This window comes from Dreissena polymorpha, chromosome 1, assembly GCF_020536995.1.
Source record: "Dreissena polymorpha isolate Duluth1 chromosome 1, UMN_Dpol_1.0, whole genome shotgun sequence".
Taxonomy (NCBI): domain Eukaryota; kingdom Metazoa; phylum Mollusca; class Bivalvia; order Myida; family Dreissenidae; genus Dreissena; species Dreissena polymorpha.
Window position 1 is genome coordinate 4,232,394 of NC_068355.1, and position 25,956 is coordinate 4,258,349.

Below are 25,956 nucleotides of genomic sequence, written 5' to 3' on the forward strand. Positions count from 1 at the left end.
TCGTAAATATGTATTTGGACTCAAACGTAGTCCGTTAGAAAGTTAAATTTAGTTAAAGACCTCTCTTACTTAATTCATATTTAAAAGGCTTCATTTCCAACCCAAATATACATGTACTGATGATTTTTTTTGCTTCTGAGTGAGAAAGGATTAATACTCTGGGAAGCAGCCTTGTTTCACAGAGCATTTGCCTAGTTTTCTCTATCTAGAAATACAGCTGCTTTGAAAAACAGTTTAATAAATGTATGACATATAAACAACATTGCCATGGGTCATTAAAAATTCAATATATTTTATTAAACATAATAGATTAATGAATACTTGGCACTTTTTAGCAAGACCGTGTAATCCATACTGGGTCAGCATATATAACTAACGGAGAAAAGTTCATCAAGTGGTATGCCTTCCAGAACCCGAGTGATCTGTTTCTATTTTAGAATGTAATAGTATGCAAAGACTCATAATTCATAACTCTATTGCAGTTTTGATGGGCTTTCAATCCTGACCATGAACATTTCCATTTAGTTTGCTGCATGTTATATTAAAAGAGCTAAAAGAGAAATTTGTCGTCTAATAAACTGACATGATGATTGATTTGTAAGCAGCCAAAGCACACTGAAATCTCAGTAAATTTGAGCACAAGTGTAACAATTGAAACAAATATACGAGTATAATAGGTTATCATTTTCTCCCATTAAATGATAATGCTGATACAACTACATAACCAATGCACAATACTTGTGCTTCAAACCTATTTATTTTATCTGGATTGCATCAAAAGCCTAGGGCTTATTTAAAGTGCTCTTGAGTCCATTTCTTGGGAATAAAACCAGTACTTGGTGTCTATGGGGGAGATATAAAGAATGCTCCCACTGTGAAGATCAAACCCATGACCTCTGGGTCACTAGGCTGACACCATATTCACTACAACACGGCCACCTTGGGTCACTAGGCTGACACCATATTCACTACAACACGGCCACCTTCCTCCGGGTCACTAGGCTGACACCATATTCACTACAACACGGCCACCTTTTCATGCTTGTTCTTGGATGAGATCTATCTACATATAAATGTGTCATGTTGAGAAACATTGGTACTCTTATGAGTGCTGTTTCAGACAAACATAAGAGGACGCCGACACCAAAACCGCCAACAAGTTTTTCCTTTTAAGTCACCGTGCTTTGGAGCCACATAAACACATTGATTTAAGCTGATCATCACAAGAATATAAACTCATTATTTGGACTTTACATGTATGTGTAAGTATGTTATGAATACCGTATATCCACATGGGTCACATTTTGATATGCAAAATCAACAAAATCAATCACATAATATTGGCTAGTACACAAACCCTTCTGTCTTTTGAGATCAGTTCTGTGTATTGCTGAAGGTTGACATATTCTGTATACACATATCAAGAACAGAAAGATGCTACAGATGATGCATAAATATATATGAGCCTTGTTTAGGGAAAACTGGGCTGAGCGCATGTGCATAAAGTGTTGTTCATGATTAGCCTATGCAGTCTTCACAGGCTTATTATAGACGTTTCTTTCCACTTCTATGGTAGTTTACATGTAAACAAAGTATCTTATCAGCAAAAATCCAGTATAGGCTGAAAGTGCTGTCCCTGATAAGAATGTACAGACGGCACAGGCTAATCTGGGATGAAACTTATAGCAGATGTATTTAGCCAATTTTTCACAGAACAATACTCGTATTAACAACTGGAAGATTTAAACAGATAACTAAATGTCATCTATGTCTCATCTACTGTTGAAGGTGATATCAACTGGAGCTTCCGGAACCATCAATATCTGGTATTTCTGCATGAGGTCTTTGTGTCGCCACTCAAGACGGAAATTCTGAAGGATTTTGATGATAACCACGTACATTTCTTGTTCCGCAAACCTTCGACCTTAAGGGAAAAGCAGACAACTGTTCAATTGCCATGTATAAATAAATCTCTTAGAATCAAGGTAATGGAAAATTTGAACTGCATAAGTTGAATGCATTGGTTCAAAGCTTACTAGTATTTGAGATATGGGTTGCAAAGAACACCTTTCATACTTTCATCTGTACCAATATTGACATGCTCCAGACACAAATTAGGTATGAAAATAACAAAGGGCAACAACTCCAAGTAGGCGTTAATGTGGCTGTCCATAAAGTTTGTCACCCCATTTTGACAATCTTTCCACCCCAGAAGCACCCCCCCACCCCGTCAGGAAATTGTCACAAATCTCAGAACCCCCAAAAAAGTATGTAACACTTTCACCATTTTTTATGTCATTCATAAATTAACACCTACTGGGTAATTAAAATTGGGTCGTGAGGTACTTTATGGACAGCCCAAATGTGTCATGTTGACAGTTTTATTAGTCTGAACAAGCAAATGGGATCCTGCCAACAAGTCACACAAACATGCTGTGGAGCAACAAAAATGCTGCAGCCGCAATAATCTTATAGTAACTACTAACTGGCGTATTCAAATGTTCATTCATGGCTATAGTCCTCATAAGTAACAGTACTCACAAAATGCCAAATAAACTTACATGCTCAAATCAAACACAACTTGATAATCTTCTGAACTGACATGCATTTATATGTAATATTAAAGTTTCAAATTGCATTATTCAACTGCGTTGTGGTTTAACAGTTTTGTCTAATTTGGTTTCAATATTTTCATTAGGATTATATGTTGTATAAGGCATTACTAGATTGTATTATTGTGATTTAAAGTCAGGCAAGGTTTTCAGGTCTCATAAGCGGTCAGGGTAGCTACTGACCTGACTGCCAGAATGTCCAGGCTGGTCTGGAGCTACGCTGGCCGCAAATAACGAGAGACCAAATTTATCATGACACAGGTATCATATATTTTACCAAGCATATACCTGCACACATTCTGGGTCCATGCCCAAACGGTGTCAATATGTAGGGGTGGATATTCTGGGCGGAGCCGTCTCGTAACCAGCGCTCTGCCTTGAACTCCCCTGGCTCCTCAAAATACTGCGGGTCTTGAAACATGACGAAGTTGTTCATCTCAACATGGCTCTGAAATAAAATTCTGAGGGTCTTGAAGCATAACAAAATTGTTCAGCTCAAAATGGCTCTGAAATCAAAATACTGAGGGTCTTGAAACATGGCAAAGTTGTTCAGCTCAACATGGCTCTGAAATAGAATACTGAGGGTCTTGAAACATGACAAAATTGTTCAGCTCAACATGGCTCTGAAATAGAATACTGAGGGTCTTGAAACATGACAAAGTTGTTCAGCTCAACATGGCTATGAAATAGAATACTGAGGGTCTTGAAGCATAACAAAATTGTTCAGCTCAAAATGGCTCTGAAATCAAAATACTGAGGGTCTTGAAACATGGCAAAGTTGTTCAGCTCAACATGGCTCTTAAATAGAATACTGCGGGTCTTGACACATGACAAAGTTGTTCAGCTCAACATGACTCTGAAATAGAATACTGTGGGTCTTGAAACATGACAAAGTTGTTCAGCTCAACATGGCTCTGAAATATAATACTGAGGGTCTTTAAACATGACAAAGTTGTTCAGCTCAACATGGCTCTGAAATAGAATACTCTGGGTCTTGAAACATAACAAAGTTTTTCAGCTCAACATGGCTCTTAAATAGAATACTGAGGGTCTTGAAACATTACAAAGTTGTTCAGCTCAACATAGCTCTGTAATAGAATACTGTGGGTCTTGAAACATGACAAAGTTGTTGAGCTCAACATGGCTCTGAAATAGAATACTGTGGGTCTTGAAACATGACAAAGTTGTTCAGCTCAACATGGCTATGAAATAGAATACTGAGGGTCTTGTAACATGACAAAGTTGTTCAGCTCAACATGGCTCTTAAATAGAATACTGCGGGTCTTGAAACATGACAAAGTTGTTCAGCTCAACATGCTCTGAAATAGAATACTGAGGGTCTTGAAACATGACAAAGTTGTTCAGCTCAACATGACTCTGAAAAAGAATACTAAGGGTCTTGAAACATGACAAAGCTGTTCAGCTCAACATGGCTCTGAAATCAAAATACTGAGGGTCTTGAAACATTACAAAGCTGTTAAGCTCAAAATGACTCTGAAATCAAAATACTGAGGGTCTTGAAACATGACAAAGTTGTTCAGCTCAACATGGCTCTGAAATAGAATACTGTGGGTCTTGAAACATGACAAAGTTGTTTAGCTCAACATGACTCTGAAAAAGAATACTAAGGGTCTTGAAACATGACAAAGCTGTTCAGCTCAACATGGCTCTGAAATCAAAATACTGAGGGTCTTGAAACATGACAAAATTGTTCAGCTCAAAATGGCTCTGAAATCAAAATACTGAGGGTCTTGAAACATGGCAAAGTTGTTCAGCTCAACATGGCTCTGAAATAGAATACTGAGGGTCTTGAAACATGACAAAATTGTTCAGCTCAACATGGCTCTGAAATAGAATACTGAGGGTCTTGAAACATGACAAAGTTGTTCAGCTCAACATGGCTCTAAAATAAAATTCTGAGGGTCTTGAAGCATAACAAAATTTTTCAGCTCAAAATGGCTCTGAAATCAAAATACTGAGGGTTTTGAAACATGGCAAAGTTGTTCAGCTCAACATGGCTCTGAAATAGAATACTGAGGGTCTTGAAACATGACAAAAGTGTTCAGCTCAACATGGCTCTGAAATAGAATACTGAGGGTCTTGAAACATGACAAAGTTGTTGAGCTCAACATGGCTCTGAAATAGAATACTGTGGGTCTTGAAACATGACAAAGTTGTGCAGCTCAACATGGCTCTTAAATAGAATACTGCGGGTCTTGACACATGACAAAGTTGTTCAGCTCAACATGACTCTGAAATAGAATACTGTGGGTCTTGAAACATGACAAAGTTGTTCAGCTCAACATGGCTCTGAAATATAATACTGAGGGTCTTTAAACATGACAAAGTTGTTCAGCTCAACATGGCTCTGAAATAGAATACTCTGGGTCTTGAAACATGACAAAGTTTTTCAGCTCAACATGGCTCTTAAATAGAATACTGAGGGTCTTGAAACATTACAAAGTTGTTCAGCTCAACATGGCTCTGAAATAGAATACTGTGGGTCTTGAAACATGACAAAGTTGTTCAGCTCAACATGGCTCTGAAATAGAATACTGTGGGTCTTGAAACATGACAAAGTTGTTCAGCTCAACATGGCTATGAAATAGAATACTGAGGGTCTTGAAACATGACAAAGTTGTTCAGCTCAACATGGCTCTTAGATAGAATACTGCGGGTCTTGAAACATGACAAAGTTGTTCAGCTCAACATGCTCTGAAATAGAATACTGAGGGTCTTGAAACATGACAAAGTTGTTCAGCTCAACATGGCTCTGAAATCAAAATACTGAGGGTCTTGAAACATGACAAAGTTGTTCAGCTCAACACGGCTCTGAAATAGAATACTGAGGGTCTTGAAACATGACAAAGTTGTTCAGCTCAACATGACTCTGAAATAGAATACTGAGGGTCTTGAAACATGACAAAGTTGTTCAGCTCAACATGGCTCTTAAATAGAATACTGTCGGTCTTGAAACATGACAAAGTTGTTCAGCTCAACATGGCTCTTAAATAGAATACTTAGGGTCTTGAAACATGACAAAGTTGTTCAGCTCAACATGGCTCTGAAATAGAATACTGCGGGTCTTGAAACATGACAAAGTTGTGCAGCTCAACATGGCTCTGAAATTGAATGTATTTGTAGTAAATTCTTTAATAATTTGTCGCATGATTGTTTAAAACAGTAAGTTGATATAATGTTTTTAATCAAAATTCATTGACATAGAATTTAAAGCAAAGCAATTATGACGATTTGTGAGAATAGGGTAAGAAACTCGGAAGCATATAGACATAATTAAACACATCTGTAATATATAAGCATCAACTTTACCTGGCATATAGACATGATTAAAAACATCTGTAATACATACGTACAAAGGTTCCGGGAAATTCTCACTTGAAGGTGTATACATTAAATTTGATATTTATTTTGAACTTCTAAATTGACTCATAATATAAACAAGTATAGCTACTATAGACAAATCCCCCATCACTCATGTTTAGAAATAGGACAAGATGACCGTGATTGCTGACATGATTGACATTATGATACGATAGTGAACTAAGCTCGCGGAGTGTTCACTATGTTTAACAAGGCAAGTGGGCAGTTTTTACCAAATAATTTAAGATTTGAATGCATTTGCAAGATGACCATTGTATGATGTTATACAAAACACCAAACCTCATGGCCTTGTGGTTTAAGAGGAGAGGATTTTTATGTCTTTTTTATTACTTTATATACTCCAGGTGACCCCTTGGAATGTTGCTTTGAGATTTAATCCAATTGGGCATAATTCCAACATACTTTTAATTTTACCAATCCATGTTGCTAAATATCAAATATATAGGCTCAAAGTTTAATGGTTCTAGCGACATATAAAGTAAAAAAGTTATCACCAGGGCAGGCCAATTTTGACCCCAGGGGCATATTTGAAACAAATTTGGAAAAGGGCCATCAAATAATTTTATGCAACCAATACCTAACCTCTAGGCCTTCCATTTCTAGAGGAGGAGTTTTAAACGTGTTCACTATATACATGTATGGGCCAGGCTTGTGAAAAAAGGGTTTAATGCATGTGCCAAAAGTATAGACCCAGATTAGCCTGTGCAGTTTACACAGGCTAATGAGGGATGGTACTTTCTGCCTAAACTGCATTTTTGCAAAGGAGATACTTTCTTTAACAGAAAAATATCATAAAAGCAGAAAGTGTTGTCCTGTGTGGATTGCACAGGCTAATCTGGGACGATACTTTACGAATGTGCATTAAAGCCCTATCCCAGAGCACGGCCTATATGCATCATGTACGTACAAGGGAAACAAGTTACCCCTTGTGCACGGTCCATTTTGACCCCATGGGCATGATTCGAATATTTTTGGCAGAGGACCCACTTACAATGTTTAAAGGAGAGGACCCACTTACTAGGGAAACATAATAGTACATTTCTGGGCATGTGGGTGTAGAGAAGAAGATTTTATAACGTTATTTTCTATATATTATTATACATGTACATGTTTTAAGTCTATATAAATCCTGGGCCCCTTGGAGAGTGACCAGTATGATCCAATGATTTTAACAAACGATACCATTTATAACAAATATATAATTTGTTAGCAGTTTCATATGAGATTTTAAAAATTTACACTTGAATGATTTATTTTTTAGCTTTGATAACCTAAATATGCTGAGAACAATTTTAATAACGTAAACAGAGTCACCCAACGACATTTCCTGTGGAATTTCCAGTAAATAGGAGATGTTGTTTGAAGCCAATTGTTGGCTCCTGCCAGCGCACAACGTACAATATACAACAATGGACGCCTGAAAGCCATCCACCCTAAAAGCTCATCATCAGCTTAAAAGGGGGTGACAGGTATACATTCTGTAAAGGATAGATAATTTGTAGAAGAATTCTGTTATGACCACCAACATCTTGAAGGAGCTTCAACTCTTAAATTTGTAAAAAAAATATAAGTCTAATCTGAAACATTTTGGAGGTAATATACACACCTACATGCTAACATGTGCAATGTTTAATGTGATTCCAACTTATGTGGCAACTGATTCAAATGAAATTTGTTTGAGCTGCCATTACATAGTAAATAAGCTGTCCATTTGGGACTGAAAGATCACAGGTACCGGTATGATCGACTCTAGAGGAATGTACATTCTCAACATCATCTCAAGGACACTGTACTTATCATTCTCATCAAACAGACTGTCTTTTAAGCCAAAAATTTCAATGCCATTAAGCTTAAATGGGCCCTGCTCTGTGAAAAGGTTTTTTTATGCATGTGCATAAAGTGTCATCCCAGATTAGTGTTGTCCCCGATAAGCCGGTGCGGACTGCATAGGCTAATCTGGAAAGGCACTTGACCCACACACATCTTTAAACAAAAAATACAATAAAAGCACAGGCATATCTGGGACAACACTTTATGCATTAAACTGCCTCTTACCCCGGCTGGTATCTGGTAGCCTCCAATCACAAGATTCTGAGTTGGCACACGCGCAACGTCCAGCCCGATTGGAAAAAATCTGCAACATCATTGAAGATGCTTCATAAAGTAATGAATCCTAAAACTGCAGTTTCTATTATTACTAGTTAAATGAAAATGAATGTAATTTATAATGCATTTGAATTTGGATCATTGTAGGTCGAAATGTTCTTGTGCTTCTGTGAAGAAACAAATTATGTGTGCCAAGCCTTAGGACTTTAGGCTTGCTGACCTCAAACCCAAGATGGTTTTTCTTTTCCATACAAGTAAGCTATATACTGACTAAAAGATTAATGTTTAAGCTTGCTCTAGATACCTAGACAGGAAAAGGTCTAAGGATCACCCACCCTTCCAGCAAATGCTCTACAGATTACCCACACGTTAACAAGACAAACTGCCCCATCCCCTGGCAGCCGTGTTTAAAAAAAAAAAAAATCATTTGTGAACTTGGCTGAAATATCATTAGAACATATGTTTTGACAAAGAATGTTACTCATAAAGTGTTAATAAGCTTTTTATTTAATTTCTTAAATTAATAAGGTAAATGCTGACTGAGGACGCAAACCGTTCAACAGACAAGCGGCAATCACAAAAGCTAGCCATGAAAACTTGCTCCGGTAAGCTAAAAAGTAAAAAACGAAAGACAAAGAAAAGAAGAACTTAGTACCGGAAAGTTTCCTTCACAAATGCCTTCAAGTACGCCATGCTATTTATCCTGTCAGCAGTTATCTGTTCTCCAGGGGGCACAACTTTTGTTATCTCATTGTACAGCCTTTCCTGGGCGTCAGGGTAGCGAGCGAGGCAGTACAGGTTACTGGCCAGCGTTGGAGAGGTCTGAATGTGGTAACTCACAGGTTTGCCAAGATAATTTCTATGACCCTTTTTCTTGGAAAACTGGGTTTTGTTCATGTACATAAAGTGTAATCCCTGATTAGCTTGTGCAATCCGCCCAGGTGAATCAGGAATGACACTTGTCGCTTGTATGGTATTTTTCAAGGTGAATCAGGAATGACACTTGTCGCTTGTATGGTATTTTTCAAGGTGAATCAGGAATGACACTTGTCGCTTGTATGGTATTTTTCCAGGTGAATCAGGAATGACACTTGTCGCTTGTATGGTATTTTTCATTTAAAGGAAGTTTCTTCTTAGCTAAAATCTGGTCAAGGTGGAAAGTGTTGTCTCAGATGAGCCTTTGCAGACTGCACAGGCTTACCTGGAACGACACTTTTATCACAGGCATAAGCCCAGTTTTCCCATAATGAGTCTCCAATATTCGCTAATAATCAGTCATACTTGTAATTTTCAAAATTGGTGGTTATGAATGTGTGTTGTATTGCCTTTATTTGTGACATCAAGCCTAAATTTGAATTTCTTTTGTGTGTTGTGTGATTAGAAAGGGGCAACACTCCTGAAGTTTTTACTGTGCTGCTTGAAAAGCAAAAGAGTAAGTTTGAAAACAATTAAAGTGATGTTTTTTTAAGTAAAAGACAGGAGGTTGCAATATTCTTACAATACCATTCAAATATTAATTTACAGAATTTCATAAAGTTTAAAAAAGCTACTTTAGCTGCAAGAACTCTATAAGTTCTTAGAGGATTGTTCAATAAATAAGAAACAGTTACTCTGAAATTAATTCTAATTAGGAGCAGTTAATGAAACAAGTTGTTTTGTTTATAAAAGTGTTCCAAAAAGAGAATTTTTTTTAAAATGTAACTTTAAATATAAGTGAGAAGATCAATTCAAAATGTGTAGTGAGTCTGAATGTTCCTAATGCACTGTTTAGTTAAGAAAAGAGAAGTTACTTTAACATTCTTAATAACCTTGATAAGTTAAGAGCAGTTAATCTTAAGACTGAACTGAGGTAAGGAGTAATACATTCTGATGTTATTATAGAGCTATGTTATTACAAACAGGCAGTACCTTTTAAAGATCTGAATGAGCTTAAAGAAAATCAAAACGTGAACTCATTGTAGTGCTATGCTAATTTAGTGGTGGCAAATCTGTTAAATCTGTCGTACAGAGCTAAGAATGAATTAATATGATAATTATCATAATGCTGTTAGGTTCTGGCTAAGCAGTAACTTTAAAAGTTCTAACTGCTCCAAGATTAACTCTTAACCCTTTGCATGCTGGGTAATTTGTCTTCTGCTAAAATGTCGTCTGCTGAATTTCTAAAATAAGCATTTTCTTCATTTTTTTTCAAAGAATACTATCAGAATAGCAAACAGTTTGGATCCTGATGAGACGCCACGTTCTGTGGCGTCTCATCTGGATCCAAACTGTTTGCAAAGGCCTTTAAAATCCAGCTCCAGCGCTTTAAGGGTTAAACTATCATAAAGATCTTTGGAAATAAAATTGGTTTGAACAAAAAAAGACTTGTTAAATTTCAAGTCATTTTGAAAGCTACTTAATAAATAAAGGGGTAAAAACTCTGCAAATTTCCTACTAAGCTAAATATTCTAAATTAGTTATAGAGCTACATGATACCAATTTAAGACCAGTAACTTTTTTTCTGCATCCTTACTGTGCTGAGACCGTCCCCAAACAACGAGAGTGTGATGATTGTGATGTCCTTCATATCTAGTTCTGGTTTGCTGATAAGGTAAGATAGAAAATTATACTGTCCCTCTTTCAATGCATTGGCGTCTGTGAGCGCAGATATCTTTGCCAGGGCCTCATTCAGGTACTTTAGACTGGTCCTGAAAAATTTGGGATAAAACACTAAAGTGAACAATCTTATGACAGGAAAATCACAAAATGGTTCAGAGAACAACTACTAAAAACTCTGCAGCTATTAAAAATTGATTTTTATCATGACCCATTTGATTTATTCTTTTAAGCGCTATGGAATATTTTACCATGCAATTAGTAGTCATATGGGCCATTTTCTGTAAAAAGGAAGGATGCATATAATAGTTACAGAAGGGTTTATTCCACAAAAATGTACAACATGGTGTTTAATTCTTTTACATTGGGTTAGACAAAGCAATACAAAAAATAGAAAAAGTTTCAGAATAAAATGAGATAGAAAGCAAATATATCTACATTCATCATTCCTCTGTTTACACTAAATTCTGCTTATGAGATTACAAAGCCATGGTGGTTAACCAAGAAGGTGTGGTTAAAAATCCACAAGCAATCAGTAAATTGCGCTCGATTAGTCATTGTCAGCTTGGGTACTCGTAAAAACAGGTAATAGATAGAGTAGTAGAGAGTATTATGCCACACGGTGATGGCTTTAGTAAGACCACTTAGCAGGTATATAGATGTTAAAAACAAGGTAAATTTTCTTCTCATTTTTTCTTTGAAAACGGCTTATCGGATATCTCGAACTCTCATTATCTCGATATTTTTTCTTATTCCTGCCGACTTTGAGATAATGAGAGTAGACTGTAGTCAATTATAAAAAAATAGCCGACAATGACCGATTTAGTGTTAAATTTCCCTGGTACATTTTTAGTAAATTTATCGTACCCCGGGTACATGTAAGTACACTAAAGAGTACTCGGGGTACATGTAAGTAGTACCTGAGCCGACAATGACCAATAGAGCATAAACTGTAATAGCTGTATTCAGTGCATTTTTGCAAACACTTCAGCCTTTCTCTAGGAAAACCGGGCTTAATGCATTTGCTTAAAGTGTCGTCCCGGATTAGCCTGTGCAGTCCGCACCAGCTAATCATGAGGGACCTCACTTTTTGGATTTTTTTGAAGATGAGACTTTCTTTAAACAGAAAACATCATAAATGCCGAAAGAGTTGTTCCTGATTAGCCTGTGCTGACCAAACAGGCTTATCTGAGAAAAAACTTTACACAGATGCATAAAGCCCCATTTACACAAAGCAAGGCTCCTTTGTTTCCAAGCAAGATAACAATAACTGCCATATCTGTTCCATGATCAAGATTACGTGTGGTCATTGTAAAAAAAAAAACTCACTGCAACACACACTCCTCTGCGTCTACCAGTCTTTTCCATATTGGTGTCGGAAACAGTTTGTACAGCGGTAACTGAAACTTCATTTTTGCTGACAGCGTGAACATGGCAGTGTTGGCATTGATCATCTTTTGAACCTCTGAGTCCTTTGATGTTTTGAAGGAATTCAAGCGGGCTTCAAACACAGTCATAGCAGCGGCTGAAAACAACTAATACTACACTATTGTGACTGGACACGAATAAGCCAGTTTGTGCATAAATTATGTGTCTTTTATTATTAAGATATAAGATGTAGGGGTTAGAACATAAACTACTTGTGTTCCATGACAAGAATAATATTTTTTATACCCGTAGGTCATGAAATAGTATATGTATCACAAATAAAAAAGTCAGTGCCAAGTAGTATTTTCAAGAAATTTCACAATAATTTGAGTGAACAATCTTTCATGATAGAGTGAAAAAAACAGAGACTGAGTTAAAATGAGAAGGTATGCTCCTTGCTCTGGGGAATCTGGCCTTAATGCATTTTGTTAAGTGTCCTGCCCAATAAACTGGAACAACATCTTCTGTCTTACATGGAATTCCATTTAGAAAGAGGTCATTAAAGGGGCCTTTTCACGTTTTGGTTAATTGACAACATTAAAAAAAGTTGTTTAAGATTCGCTAATTTTCATTTTATTTATGATATTTGTGAGGAAACAGAAATAATTAACATTTACCATGCTCTGAAATATCCATTAATTGCATCTCTGGACGATTTAAAAACCTGAAAATTATAAAGCGTTGCAAAGAAACGATTGAATAACATGGAAAGTTCTGTTGTTGTCGTTATATTTTGTTAAAATACCAGGATTGCTTATATAAAGTATAAAAAACATCCCTCATTGTATGAGCGCGGATGGTTGAGTGGTCGAGCCGGCAGACTTTTACTCTGGACTCCAGGGGTCAGTGGTTTGAGCCCAGTTTAGGGTCATTTTTCTTTTTTTAATTGTATTCTTGTTTTTTTTACTGGAGCTTTTTAGATCCTGCGTTTACATTTATCAATAAAAAGTATTTAATGACAAACTTCAATTCATGCCAAAATCTGTGAAAAGGCCCCTTTAAATAAAAAATAAAATAAGTGGAAAGAGGCATCCCTGATTAGCTTGTGTTTATCTGGTATTAATCTTTACACTTATCATTATGTATTTAGACCCACTTTCCTAGAATGAGGCTTAATTATCCTTAGGTATACAAAGATGATACATAATGTTTTTTTTTCTAAAAAAGTTTTGCATTCATTTCTCAAATAACCTACATTCAACATTCCATTTTGAAATCTCGTTCCTCAGGTTTGGAACGTGGCCGTTGCAATCCCGTATTAATCGAAGATGGCTTACAAAATCCTCAGCAACCTCCGTAACAAATGGAAGATACACAGTGACTGCCTTGGGTCTCATCATCATCTGCTGTACAGCGCTCCGAAGTCTGTACCACTCTTCACCATTGCTGGAAAAGTGAAAATGTTGGGCTGAAAAAATTCAGCTGTAATATGTGTGTCTTGTTTTTTAATGAAAGTAAATTATTTTAAAATGACATCAATATTATAATAATAAAAACATTCTCACTACAATTTATTAATTATCCCGTACCCTAAAGGCCATTTCATTAAACATTGTAAGTAACTTATAATTCCTTAATCTGTTGAATTGATTTTTAAAAAACAGGAAATGATAAGAATGATTAATCAAAACTGACTTAAGAATTGGAGGTGACTTGAGAGATTGTCTTACAATGATCTACTGATATTGAATGAAAGATTGTTACAATTTTGTGACAGGAAAAATATAACTAGATTATGGTTAGTCACATTCTGGAAAAATTGGGCTTTATGCATTAAGTGTCATCCTGGGTTAGCCTGCGCAGTCCACACAGGCTTTATGCTGCATGTGCATTAAGTGTCATCCTGGGTTAGCCTGCTCAGTCCACACAGGCTTTATGCATGTGCATTAAGTGTCATCCTGGGTTAGCCTGCGCAGTCCACACAGGCTTTATGCATGTGCATTAAGTGTCATCCTGGGTTAGCCTGCGCAGTCCACACAGGCTTTATGCATGTGCATTTAGTGTCATCCTGGGTTAGCCTGCTCAGTCCACACAGGCTTTATGCATGTGCATTAAGTGTCATCCTGGGTTAGCCTGCTCAGTCCACACAGGCTTTATGCATGTGCATTAAGTGTCATCCTGGATTAGCCTGCGCAGTCCACACAGGCTTTATGCATGTGCATTAAGTGTCATCCTGGGTTAGCCTGCTCAGTCCACACAGGCTTTATGCCTGTGCATTAAGTGTCATCCTGGGTTAGCCTGCTCAGTCCACACAGTGCATGTGCATTAAGTGTCATCCTGGGTTAGCCTGCTCAGTCCACACAGGCTTTATGCATGTGCATTAAGTGTCATCCTGGATTAGCCTGCTCAGTCCACACAGGCTAATCAGGGACAACAATTTCCACTTTTAAGGTATTTGTAGTTCGAAGTAATTCTCTTCTTAGGGAAAATTAAGTTTAGGCGGAAAGTATTGTCCCTGATTAACCTGTATGGACTGCACAGGCTAATCAGGGATGACATTTTACATTCATGCATTAAGCCCAGTTTTCCCACAAAGAGTCTTCTCGCGTGTTTCCAAACTCAAGTGACAGACTCACGTGTTTCCAAGCCCCAGTGACAGACTCACCTGTTTCCAAGCCCCAGTCACAGACTGACGTGTTTCCAATCCCCAGTCACAGACTCACATGTTTCCAACCCCCAGTGACAGACTCATGTGTTTCAAAGCCCAATGAAAGACTCATGTGTTTCCAAGCTCCAGTCACAGACTCACATGTTTCCAACCCCCAGTGACAGACTCACGTGTTTCAAAGCCCAATGACAGACTCACGTGTTTCCAAGCCCCAGTGAAAGCCCCCTCTGCTGCCGGTACATCTGTGTCGTCTCCATTAGTGGAACGATGTGCGGCATCTTTCCCTCGTGTTGGAACACCAAGCGGATGTAGTCCGGGTCAAACAGGTGCACAACTGTTGTTCCGGCGATGGTCTCCTTGACAATTTTGCCATACTGGTGGTACAAGTCTAATACAGCTTCTTGGTACCTTTCAATGTTGTATTTGTTAAGAGGACCTGAAAACATGAAGGACATAGTGAGTTTTCTTAAACAATAATGTTTTTCCAGGCGAAAATAATAATATTATAATGTATAAGTTGATTAAGTATTATCACATACTATTTACAACTGACTTAGCCCTTTACCACTTAGATACGTATTTTTACGCATTTGTAGTTCCTAAGAAGGTTTAATTTAATTAAAGACCTTTTTTACTAGATTCAAGTTTTAAAGGCTTCATTTCTAACCCTATGATACTGATGAGTAGCAAACAGCATAAAACCTAAACTCACAGGCTGTTCTGGCTTTATGCTGTTTGCACATAGCTATTTTCACTTTGCTTCTAAGTGGGAAAGGATTAAGACAGAGATTGATGAAATCAGCTAAGAAAAAAGCTTGTTTTTTTATTCATTTTTATGAATTGAAGAATAGTAGAAACTGGTTTCAGTGAAAAACATAGTAAAAATTCTTTTTAAGTAAAGAAAACATTTCTAGAAAAAAATCTCACAACTGTAAAAGTGTTGAACCAATCAAATACCTTTTCTATATTTCAGCAGGGTTCCCAGGTAAGGCAGACCCTTTGGGCCGGGGATCTCAGAGAACGGTTTTGCCTTTTCGTACTCTACCGAGAGCATCTGAACATTACAAAGGGCAGTGGTGGTGCTTACAAAGCAACGGGGAATCAGCCAGGGCACGCCCCGACAAGCCATGGCCTGCAAATATGAAAGATAAAGTGGTACATATTAGCCTTGCTCTGTGAAAATGGATTATTTGTTTCAAGAATGTCTGGTATTGGCAAAAATCAAAATACAGGTAAGGCAGAAAGGGTCATCTCATATTTGCCTGTGCAGATTGCGCAGGCTATTCTGGGATGACACTTTAAGCCGGGATTTCCCAGATGGAGGCTCATATAAAAATCACAAAAAAGAAGAAACATTTCTTGAAATAAAATTGACAAACTTGAGATTTATGTTTGCAGTGCATATTCGCTCATAGATCTCTAGTATGACCTTTGTCGGGAGATGGTGATTTTCTTTCGTATAACACTCACAACATCTTTCAAACCAAAAGTCCATACTTGGTAGAACAATGCAAAGCTACATGGCATTAGTGACTACAACACAACAATGATCCAACACTCTGCTTTTTTATGTGACTTTGAAGCACAACACTTTACAGTGATTTTATGGCTGAAAATTAGAGTCTTTTAAAGGTTGTTCCCCAATAGCAAAAAGTAAAAAATTTTGCTAAAAAACTTACCAAAATTTTGCAAAAAAAAAAGCAAAACTTTTCAAATTGCAGAGTAACTCAACAATTAGTTTACACGTATCGAGTTCATTACACTGCAATATGATTCCATAGCACTTAATAATATAAATTTTAAAAGGCAGTAAAACATGAACTAACAAACAATTGGAATACTGTTATTTACAATCATAGTATTATTGGATTACTTTCACAATTTCATTGTTAATTGCGCAAATATTCCCAATCCAAAAGGCACAGGTTGTAATATATTAAGAAAAAAAAACACACTGAATTTCAAACAATTACAAACAGAGCGTATTGGCAAAGTTTAAGGACTTCTCTTCCTATGCCAAGAAGACTTCATCCCATCCAATTCCATCTGAGTGCCTAGTACAATTTATTTTCCAACATTCTGCCAAAAGAAATTTAATCAAAAAGCATTCAAGAATGTAAACATAGAAGACTTCAGCTGCTACAAGCACCTACAGAAAGGCAAAATATGGATAAGTCAAATTTCTTATTTCATTTTAAGTCAGAGCATTGTCACAAACAAATAATACTCACAGAGTGAATCCAACTTATAAGTCTTCATTTGGGTTAATATGGGGATAAATACTGTCCTTAAAAAATGCCACCAGTGCATTGATAGGAAGCGAATAGCACTACCAGAATAAATCACCTGCTAAACATAGCCTTGGAATTGTATTGTGTCAAGTAAGTTTATTCTAAAACCCAAAAAAATTAGGGGTCAAAAAGTCGTAACACATATTAGCCAGTGAGCATATAAATGTAGAATAGTACTGGATAATTTTTTTAATTCAGAAATAATTTTTCTTATTTAAAATGTATTGGGTGTGTAATAGATTCTAGTTGGAACTTCAATAACAGCATCAAACTAGTGCATTTAAATTTTAAGCATCTGCAAGTTGGCAACAATTAATTCAATACAAATTTTGGTCTATTCATTTGCCTCATACTATATGTATTAATGTGACAATTGAAAAATAAACCGTACTAAATAAAAACGCAATGTGATTTTAGACTTCCGTGCTGGCTGTTATCACAGTTGACAGCTAAATCGACAAATTTTACAACAAAATAAAATTTCAGCACAAAAACAAAATGGCTGACGGAGAAGCTCACCTAAATAATCCTGTGCAAAATGGTGTTCCTGCGGCAAAACAAACACCAACTCAAGCCAATACAACTGGAGAAATGAGCAGGCCAAATAATCTACAACGCATTGCACAGAAAAAAGCACTCGTCAGAACGTTCCCGCGACCAAAGAAACTCGAAAAACTGGCTGTTTACTCCTCGTGCAAGGTAGACAACTCTTACGGCTAACCGTATCTGTCAGTTTTATGTATTGAAAACAATTGTTTTATTACTTTAAAATGAGTTATAAAGCATGGTTAAAACTTGAAGTCTTTAAAAGTCTTTTTTACTTAAGTTAACTGTTAAAGCCCCCACCCCAACACACGTACCCAAGTACAAGGTAATTTAACTAATTGATTGAACAGCCAAGGAGGAGGGACCCTGTTAGCTATCACCAGCCAGGAACGACCCGACCTTAACTCTAACAGTAATGCAATCTGGGAAAAGATCTCCCTTAAAGGTATCAGAGACATATATAGCTCTTCCTTTTGCAAACCTCACGAGAACGATGAGGAGTCCCTCAATGATTTATGGTCAACGGTAAGAAAGATTCCCAGGAATAGCTCTCTGGATCTTGGGTGACTTCAACAGGCCCAGTATAAATTGGACAACAGAAACCATTATAGAAGGCTGCAGGCATAGGAATATCTATATCTCCCTACTGGAAAATCTATTAGACCTAAATCTCCAACAAATGGTCACTTCCCCCAAAGACCTATAGATAACATAGATTGGAAACTCGCGTCTTCACGATAGCGATATGCGATAATATCTAACGGCGGACACGGGTCACGTGACATCGATTTTGGAGATGCCGGTGTACCTGTAGATTCTTCCCTGTTCCAGCTACTGTCGGCCATTTTGTTTTAAAGCAATCAATTATTGGCAAAGTCGGTCGCCGCAAACAGACATATTGAATATTTATTCTTATGTATTATTAATTTATCGGAATTTGAAAAAGAACAATGGATTTGTTCATTTGCGATAATTTTTGAAAAATTGAAAGGCCCAAACGATTTTTTTCAAAAACTTCTTCATTTCTCATCACAGATTGATGAAGTAAGATGGTAATGCTAGGTGAGATGTTAATCTAGGTATGATTTATAAAAAGTAGACGAAAATAAGGCATTTCAAAGGATTTTGCCTTTGTACAATTTTATACTGTTATTTCATTCAATCATTTTCACACCTGTCGCCAAAGTGGTTTGTTTCTTTTTGAAAAACTTTTCTATTTCTCATCCCAAATTGTTGAAGTATGATTTTTATGCTAGGAGAGATGTTAATCTAAGTATAAATTACAAAAACGTAGAAGAAAATGTTCAATTTAAAGGATTTGGCCTTATACAATGTTGGTATAATTTTAAGCTCTTTTCCTCTGTTGTACACGATTGCTGTCAAACGTGTTTTTGTTCTTTTTGATTAACTTTTTCATTTTTCATCCCAAAAAGATAAAGTCAGATTTGTATGCTTGGTGATATGTTTATCTAGGTTTGAATTAAACAAACTGGAGGAAAATGTTCATTTTAAAGGATTTTGGCCTTGTACAAAGTTGGTACAATTTTTAGCTCTTATACCCTATTGTACACACCTGTCGTCAAACGTGCTTTGGTTCATTGTGAAAACCTTTGTCATTTTTCATACAAACATAACATCTCCTTCAGTTCGCTAATTTATCCGACAATTAACACGCGCGTGAAATGTTTGTTTTTGTTCTTTTCGCGAAATCCTAGTCCATGACACTTAGAGCTTTTATTAATTATCAATAGAAAAAAATCTTGGTTACAAACAAAACTTTAATAACCTTTAACTCATGAATAAGATCTAAATAAAAAATAGAGAATTAAAAAATTGAAAAAATCCACAGAATCAATATTGAAATAAGACTAACTGAAACCGTTTTTGGATCGAACGATCATAGCATTTATTATACTGTAATGTTGTTTTTATCAGAGACCTAGATCTATGTGTCCACATATATCTATCCGTTTTAAAATAATATTATTTTATAAGGTTTTAAATGTTTGAATTAAAAATGTATACAAGAAAACTTTATCAGCAAAAGCCTTTCAAATAAATTATTCAACGTCATTCTCTCCGCGATTTGGAAATTCATATAGCGCTATTACTTCAACGATCGCGGCATTATAAATTCTTATTTTATGTTAATAGAATCGAGATTTCGTAAAAGCATAATTACTCATGTTTCTATGAAGATTTATTTTATAAAAATCGGATCATTATTGACCAAGTTACAGCCGCCTTTCTATAGCGCCGTAACATTTTCGCATAACTTTGCTCGATAATCGTAGCCGTTGCTACTGGACACGTCGCTATCTTATCGCAATCGTGATACATAGGCTATCTTCGGACTCCTCCGATTGATTTATGGAATAAATCGTCTGCTGATCCAAAGTGTTTTTATCAGTTTCTCGACCATGTGACCCCGCCGCGAGATAGCCTGATAAGGCGCGAAGTTTCCAATCTGTGTATTCTATAGGTCTTTGCTTCCCCCACTAGAGGCAATAACACCCTAGATCTTTTCTTCACAAATATGCCCGGTCAAGTCCATAGCACCACTTCATTGCCCCCACTGGGCTCATCAGATCACGACATTGTATTTCATGAGATGAAGGTTAATAGAGGCCATCCCCTACAAACTGTCAGAGAAGTCAAAAGTTACAGGAAAGCTGATTGGTCAAGCCTCAAAAATGACTAATAAATACGCAAAATCCTTTCTAGCCTGTAATTACTCTGACCCGAACTCTGCTTGGTTGTCCTTTAAGAATGAACTTACGCGTCTAAGCTCCATCCATATGATTATCCCATCAAAACAAACTAAGGTACGTCGTGACCTGCCCTGGATAAATCCTTCCATCATACGCCAAATTAGAAAACGTAATCAACTGTACTCCAAACTGAAGAAGTCAACAACCAACTCGCCTGACCTACTACAAAAATTTAAAAAGCTTAGAGGCCAAATCCAAAAGCAAATAAGAAACTCCTACTGGTTGTATTTAGACAAGGTTATTTTCTCAAATGACTCACAACCAGGGGTAAATAAGAAATTTTATTCTTTCGTCAAGTCAAATAAAACAAAAAATTGTTGAGTAGCCCCCCTCAAGAATGATGGTCAAACTTTTACGGATCCAAAGACTAAGGCAAACATATTAAACAAACAGTTTGAGTCAGTCTCTCTCGTCCACAGCCTCTAAGTCTCTCTCAGTCCTGTAAACAAATACTCACCCCACAAAATCATCCAAAGATGCAAAATATCCCTTTCACCGAGGATGGAGTACGGAAACTCCTTAAAGGTTTAAACCCCAGTAAAGCCTCAGGACCCGACCAGATATCCCCAAGGTTATTAAAGGAACTTTACCATGAAATAGCCCCTGTCCTGACCCATATCTTAAGAATTTCTCTGAAATCAGGTATTGTCCCCAATGACTGGAAGCATGCAGTCATCGCTCCCGTGTACAAGAAGGGCCCTAAATGTAAACCCTACAAACTACAGACCTATTTCCCTAACCTGTATTGCCTCTAAGCTTATGGAGCACCTACTAGTCTCAAATATCATGTCTTTTTATGTTGAACATCATATATTAAGTCCATTCCAACACGGTTTCAGGTCAAAACACAGCTGTGAAACCCAGCTCATTAGTTTTTCCCAGGAAGTCTATGACAATCTAGAACAAGGTCAACAAAATGATATCATAGTTATGGACTTCAGCAAAGCTTTTGATAAAGTCGATCATCACAAACTTCTCCTAAAATTACATAGACTAGGCATAAACACCGAGACCATTAGTTGGATCAGGTCATTCCTTTACGGGCGAACCCAGCAGGTTGTTGTCGAGGGCCATAACTCTGACAACCTCCCCGTCTTATCTGGCGTCCCTCAAGGCTCGGTCCTCGGACCTTGCCTATTCTCATACATAAACGACCTCCCTGACAGTGTTAAGAGCAAGGTAAGACTCTTCGCAGATGATACCATAGTTTATCTTACAGTTAAATCGACCCAAGATGCACAAACCCTCCAAAATGATCTCTATAATCTTAAAAAATGGGAATCCGATTGGTCCATGGAATTTAACCCCGACAAATGTGAAATTCTTAGAATCAGCCGCAAGAAACATCCTGTCCTTTTTCCATACAAACTTCATGGCATAGAACTTAAGACCACAGAGGCTGCAAAATATTTAGGTGTCACCATAAGTAACGACCTGTCATGGACCAGCAATTCACTCAGATTCATCAAAAGAAATATCAAAACTTCAAATAAAAAGGTTAAAGAGACTGCCTACAAAACTTATGTAAGGCCACAGTTAGAATACTGCTCCACTGTTTGGCATCCTTGGCAAAAATATCTAATCTACAAACCGAACAAGTCAAAAGATTAGCTGCCAGGTATGTCTGTAATGACTACAATTACACCAGTAGTGTCTCCCAAATGCTAAATAATCTCCAATGGCGACTTTAGAACAGCGTCGAAACATCAGTAATGTCATCCTATTATACAAAATCCAAAATAATCTTGTGTTGGTTGACCATCACCACCTAACACCCACCAGAAATCTGAACTACCTGGTACCATACTCAAGGACACAGTATCACTCCAATTCATTTTTCCCACGTAGTATTCGTCTGTGGAATGGCCTGCCTGTGTCCCTACAAGCTAGTCCCACTTTAGGTATCTACATGTACTGGGCAGCTGCATCCTTTCCACCAGTTCTAAGTCTACTCTGATTTTAACCTTTTATCTTAGTCTTGTAGCTTCTTTTATCTTTTTATCTGCACCTAGTTAATTGCACTTAACATACTATTAGCAGCTATTTTCTGACAACGCGCCTGCTTCTGATAATTGCTGAAATAGGGGAAAAAGTATACTATTTTAAGGGGGTAATTGGGCCGAATCTGGCCCCAAAAACGGCCAAACGAGGGCCCTGACTAGGAATAATGGGATCCTGCATTGGTTATAAAACGCCTTATCCTTCACCATAAGGCGTAAACTCCATTAGTAATTTTTATGCTTCGTCCGTCCGTCCGTGTGTCCGTCCGTGCACAGTTTTTGTCCGGACTATTTCTCAGCAACTAATGACCGGAATTCAATGAAACATTATGGGATGCTTCACTACCAAGAGGAGATGTGCATGTTATCAGCGGGTTCTTGTCGGATGTTTTTTCACAGAGTTATGGCCCTTTGAAATTTTCCATAAAGGCGTAATAAAAAAATTGTTTGTTTCCGGTGGCCCGACCCTACCTTATTTTTGCCGCCGGTCCTAATCTTTTTTGAGCCCAAAATTTGAAAAAAATCAGGCAGCGTATTTTTCGGCAATGCTCAATTAACTTGTCTACGTTATCTGCATATTATTTGTATTGTTATTGAAGCGCACATGGTAGCTGGCCAATCAACAGTGAGTTTGCTCACACATAATATTGGGTCATTCATGCGCAGACACTTTACACTTGGAATACACAGTCAGTTGATCTTGTCGTCTGCCAACAATATAGCAGCTGATGGCAAACGTCGTATTTAAAGATTAACAAATCAAAAGAAGCGTACCAATAAATAAATTATTTCTAAGCTGATTACTTAACACCTTTCTCCCGACTATCGATCTGAATTAAAGGATGATAATTAAATAATTAGTTCTATTTCAACGATGTTACACCTTTCTGCTGATTATCGTTTGAAATTAAAAGGTGATAATTGAGTTGTTTTTTACCCACAAAAAATGACGGTTTTCTTGTCTGTTTTATTTTAGTTATCAGTTTGCTTGTAATGACATGTTTACTTGTAATTTTGCAGGTTGAAAGTTGTAAATGCAATGGCTGGAAGAACCCCAATCCCCCACCTACCCCGCCTAGAGTGGACGTCTCACAACCCCTGGCCAACCTGACAGATCCTTGTCGTAGCTGCTCTCACACTCTAGGTCAGTCTCACAGTCATGCCTTCAAGCCTTTCTCTGCTAAAAAAAACAAACTTGTTTGATTAGATTCCTGATATAATAAAGTTTGTTTTATTATTCAGGGCTTTTTCAATTGTTCATTCAGCCACTAACTCCCATTTTGGAGAACAAGCATCCTTATAGCTGATATTTTTTGGAAATTTATTCCCAGTAGGACAGAAAGTGACAAATTCATTACTTTTCCATCTATTAACTTTTACTGGACCTTATGTTATTTAACTGGCCAATAGAGAAAGTATTCTAGGGACGTTGTGTGGCCCTGGCTTAGACAGCAATCAGACAATAGTGACATTGTGTGGCCCTGGCTTAGACAGCAATCAGACAACCTGGCTTAAACAGCAATCAGACAACCTGGCTTAGACAGCAATGGCCCTGGCTTAAACAGCAATCAGACAACCTATGGCAGAAGGGAAATGAACAAACTGGTTAAGAGCACTTTTCAGAGATTTTAAATAAAAAAAATTAAAGATTGGTTGCTAGGAGAGAAATCTTTTACATGCTACATCTTAAAGAAAGGAAACAGCACGGTTAATTACAACTTATGGGATTTTTTTTATCAAACTTGTTTTTTGCAAAACGCAGGTTTCTGCATCATCAGCAATGATTCATGTTAATATCAGTTTCACAGTTTGTTAGTTTTGCCTTTTACAGATGCCCATGTTTCTCATCTGGAGGACACAGATGCTGATGAGTTGGATCGGCTGTTGCGTATTGTCGTTGATGTGGAGAATCTCTTTATGTGTGTGCACAAAGAGGAGGATGCTGAAACCAAACAAGTCTACTTTTATCTGTTTAAGGTGTGAACTTCTGTTGAGATGGGAACATTGTCAAGAATTGTATTACGAATATACCAGTGTTTTTTCGGGAATGGAAATAAGTGTTGTAGTTGTTTTGCTTATAAATGTTTCAAAATTTAGAATAATAGAGTATTCATTACTGAATTTTGTAAGATTCAACCTATAAAGCTGGATTGGAGATGAACTGAATGTTGAGATCTAAAAAATATATATATATATAATTTTATTTTATTTGAAACCTTCAAAGGGGAATTTTAAGATTCCATTTGGGAAAAATATATACTTTTTTCCATTGGGAATTGGACCGTTTACTGGCCCAAAATTTGAAAGAAAAAACACTGTATACTATTGGCTGTTGGCCTATTATAGAAACCAACAATAGCATATTTTGTTTTTACATCAACCATTTTACTTATTTTTAATTAAGGAAAGAAAAGATCTGTCAATGAATTATGAAATCTTCATTCAAGGATGTTAACTCTCCTAAATGAGATACATGTATCTTAATGTTATGCATTTGTTACGCATGTGATGTTTTTTTCTCAATTTACGGGTAGTCCTTGTTAACAAACATCCCAGTATATAAACATTGTAAATGTATGTAAAAATATAACTAAAAACAGTCATATTGTTAACAATATTTTTACGTTGACTTCATGTCAAATTGTTGTGAGATCAGTTATTAATGCAATATATTTCAGCTTTTACGAAAATGCATACTCAACATGAGCAATCCCACAATAGAAGGTCCACTAGGAAGCCCGCCATTTGAAAAGCCTAGCATTGCCAAGGTTTGTAACCGCCATGTGAAAAGCCTAGCATTGCCAAGGTTTGTAACCGCCATTTGAAAAGCCTAGCATTGCCAAGGTTTGTAACCGCCATTTGAAAAGCCTAGCATTGCCAAGGTTTGTAACCACCATGTGAAAAGCCTAGCATTGCCAAGGTTTGTAACCGCCATTTGAAAAGCCTAGCATTGCCAAGGTCTGTAACCGCCAATTGAAAAGCCTAGTATGCCAAGGTTTGTAACCGCCATGTGAAAAGCCTAGCATTGCCAAGGTTTGTAACCGCCATTTGAAAAGCCTAGCATTGTCAAGGTTTGTAACCGCCATGTGAAAAGCCTTGCATTTCCAAGGTTTGTAACCGCCATTTGAAAAGCATAACATTGCTAAGGTTTGTAACCGCCATTTGAAAAGCCTAGCATTGCCAAGGTTTGTAACCGCCATTTGAAAAGCCTAGCATTGCCAAGGTTTGTAACCGCCATTTGAAAAGCCAGGCATTACCAAGGTTTGTAACTGCCATTTGAAAAGCATAGCATTGCCAAGATTTGTACCTGCCATTTGAAAAGCCTAGCATTACCAAGGTTTGTAAGTGCCATTTGAAAAGCATAGCATTGCCAAGGTTTGTAAATGCCATTTGAAAAGCATAACATTGCCAAGGTTTGTAAATGTAAATACTTTAAAAAAAGAAATTTTGCTTTTTCTTTTAGTTTGTATTTAAACATTGTCAGTTGTAGCTGGTTTCTTGAATATAACGGGAATGAATATGCCTGTGTTAGAACTCTATTGATAAATGATACCTTTCAAGTACTCTAACAAATCTTTTGAAATTCTTTTTAGAAAT

At 37.0% G+C, this 25,956-nt stretch overlaps 2 protein-coding genes across 6 annotated transcripts in view; one reads left to right on the forward strand and one right to left on the reverse strand.

The window, feature by feature from the left end:
- Positions 1 to 275: 275 nt before the first annotated feature.
- Positions 276 to 17,499, reverse strand: LOC127868919 (probable cytochrome P450 CYP44). Of its 5 annotated transcripts, XR_008044310.1 has the most exons (11): positions 16,983 to 17,005; positions 15,709 to 15,883; positions 14,950 to 15,187; positions 13,339 to 13,529; positions 12,045 to 12,240; positions 10,633 to 10,807; positions 8,776 to 8,942; positions 8,070 to 8,148; positions 2,901 to 3,060; positions 1,033 to 1,924; positions 276 to 939 (listed from the first exon to the last, which is right to left on the reverse strand). XR_008044310.1 is itself a non-coding variant. In XM_052411091.1 (10 exons), exons 2-10 carry the CDS (start codon positions 15,878 to 15,880, stop codon positions 1,773 to 1,775), a joined length of 1,530 nt encoding a protein of 509 aa, XP_052267051.1. In that variant the 5' UTR covers positions 15,881 to 15,883; positions 17,434 to 17,499; the 3' UTR covers positions 276 to 1,772. The 5 variants fall into 5 exon arrangements, 4 of the variants coding, with proteins under 4 accessions (XP_052267051.1, XP_052267044.1, XP_052267065.1 ...); XM_052411091.1 differs by lacking the exon at positions 16,983 to 17,005 and adding an exon at positions 17,434 to 17,499 and having other exon boundaries at positions 276 to 1,924; XM_052411084.1 differs by having other exon boundaries at positions 276 to 1,924.
- Positions 17,500 to 17,535: 36 nt separating this feature from the next.
- Positions 17,536 to 25,956, forward strand: part of LOC127868931 (histone acetyltransferase KAT2B-like) — a 32,023-nt gene continuing 23,602 nt past the window's right edge. The window contains exons 1-4 of the mRNA XM_052411123.1: positions 17,536 to 17,741; positions 23,380 to 23,503; positions 24,191 to 24,336; positions 25,038 to 25,127. Of these exons, the coding sequence (XP_052267083.1) occupies positions 17,541 to 17,741; positions 23,380 to 23,503; positions 24,191 to 24,336; positions 25,038 to 25,127 (561 nt within the window). The 5' untranslated portion in view covers positions 17,536 to 17,540. The remainder of the gene's footprint in view (positions 17,742 to 23,379; positions 23,504 to 24,190; positions 24,337 to 25,037; positions 25,128 to 25,956) is intronic.

Excerpts from the sequence above, each read along its gene's own strand:
- LOC127868919 (XM_052411091.1), bottom strand. The coding sequence starts at position 15,880 with ATGGCTTGTCGGGGCGTGCCCTGGCTGATTCCCCGTTGCTTTGTAAGC. Across the intron at positions 13,530-14,949 it reads TCACTGGGGCTTGGAAACAC|CAATGGTGAAGAGTGGTACA; the intron begins GTGAGTCTGTCA and ends TCACTTTTCCAG. Across the intron at positions 8,149-8,775 it reads TTTGTGAAGGAAACTTTCCG|ATTTTTTCCAATCGGGCTGG; the intron begins GTACTAAGTTCT and ends ATGATGTTGCAG.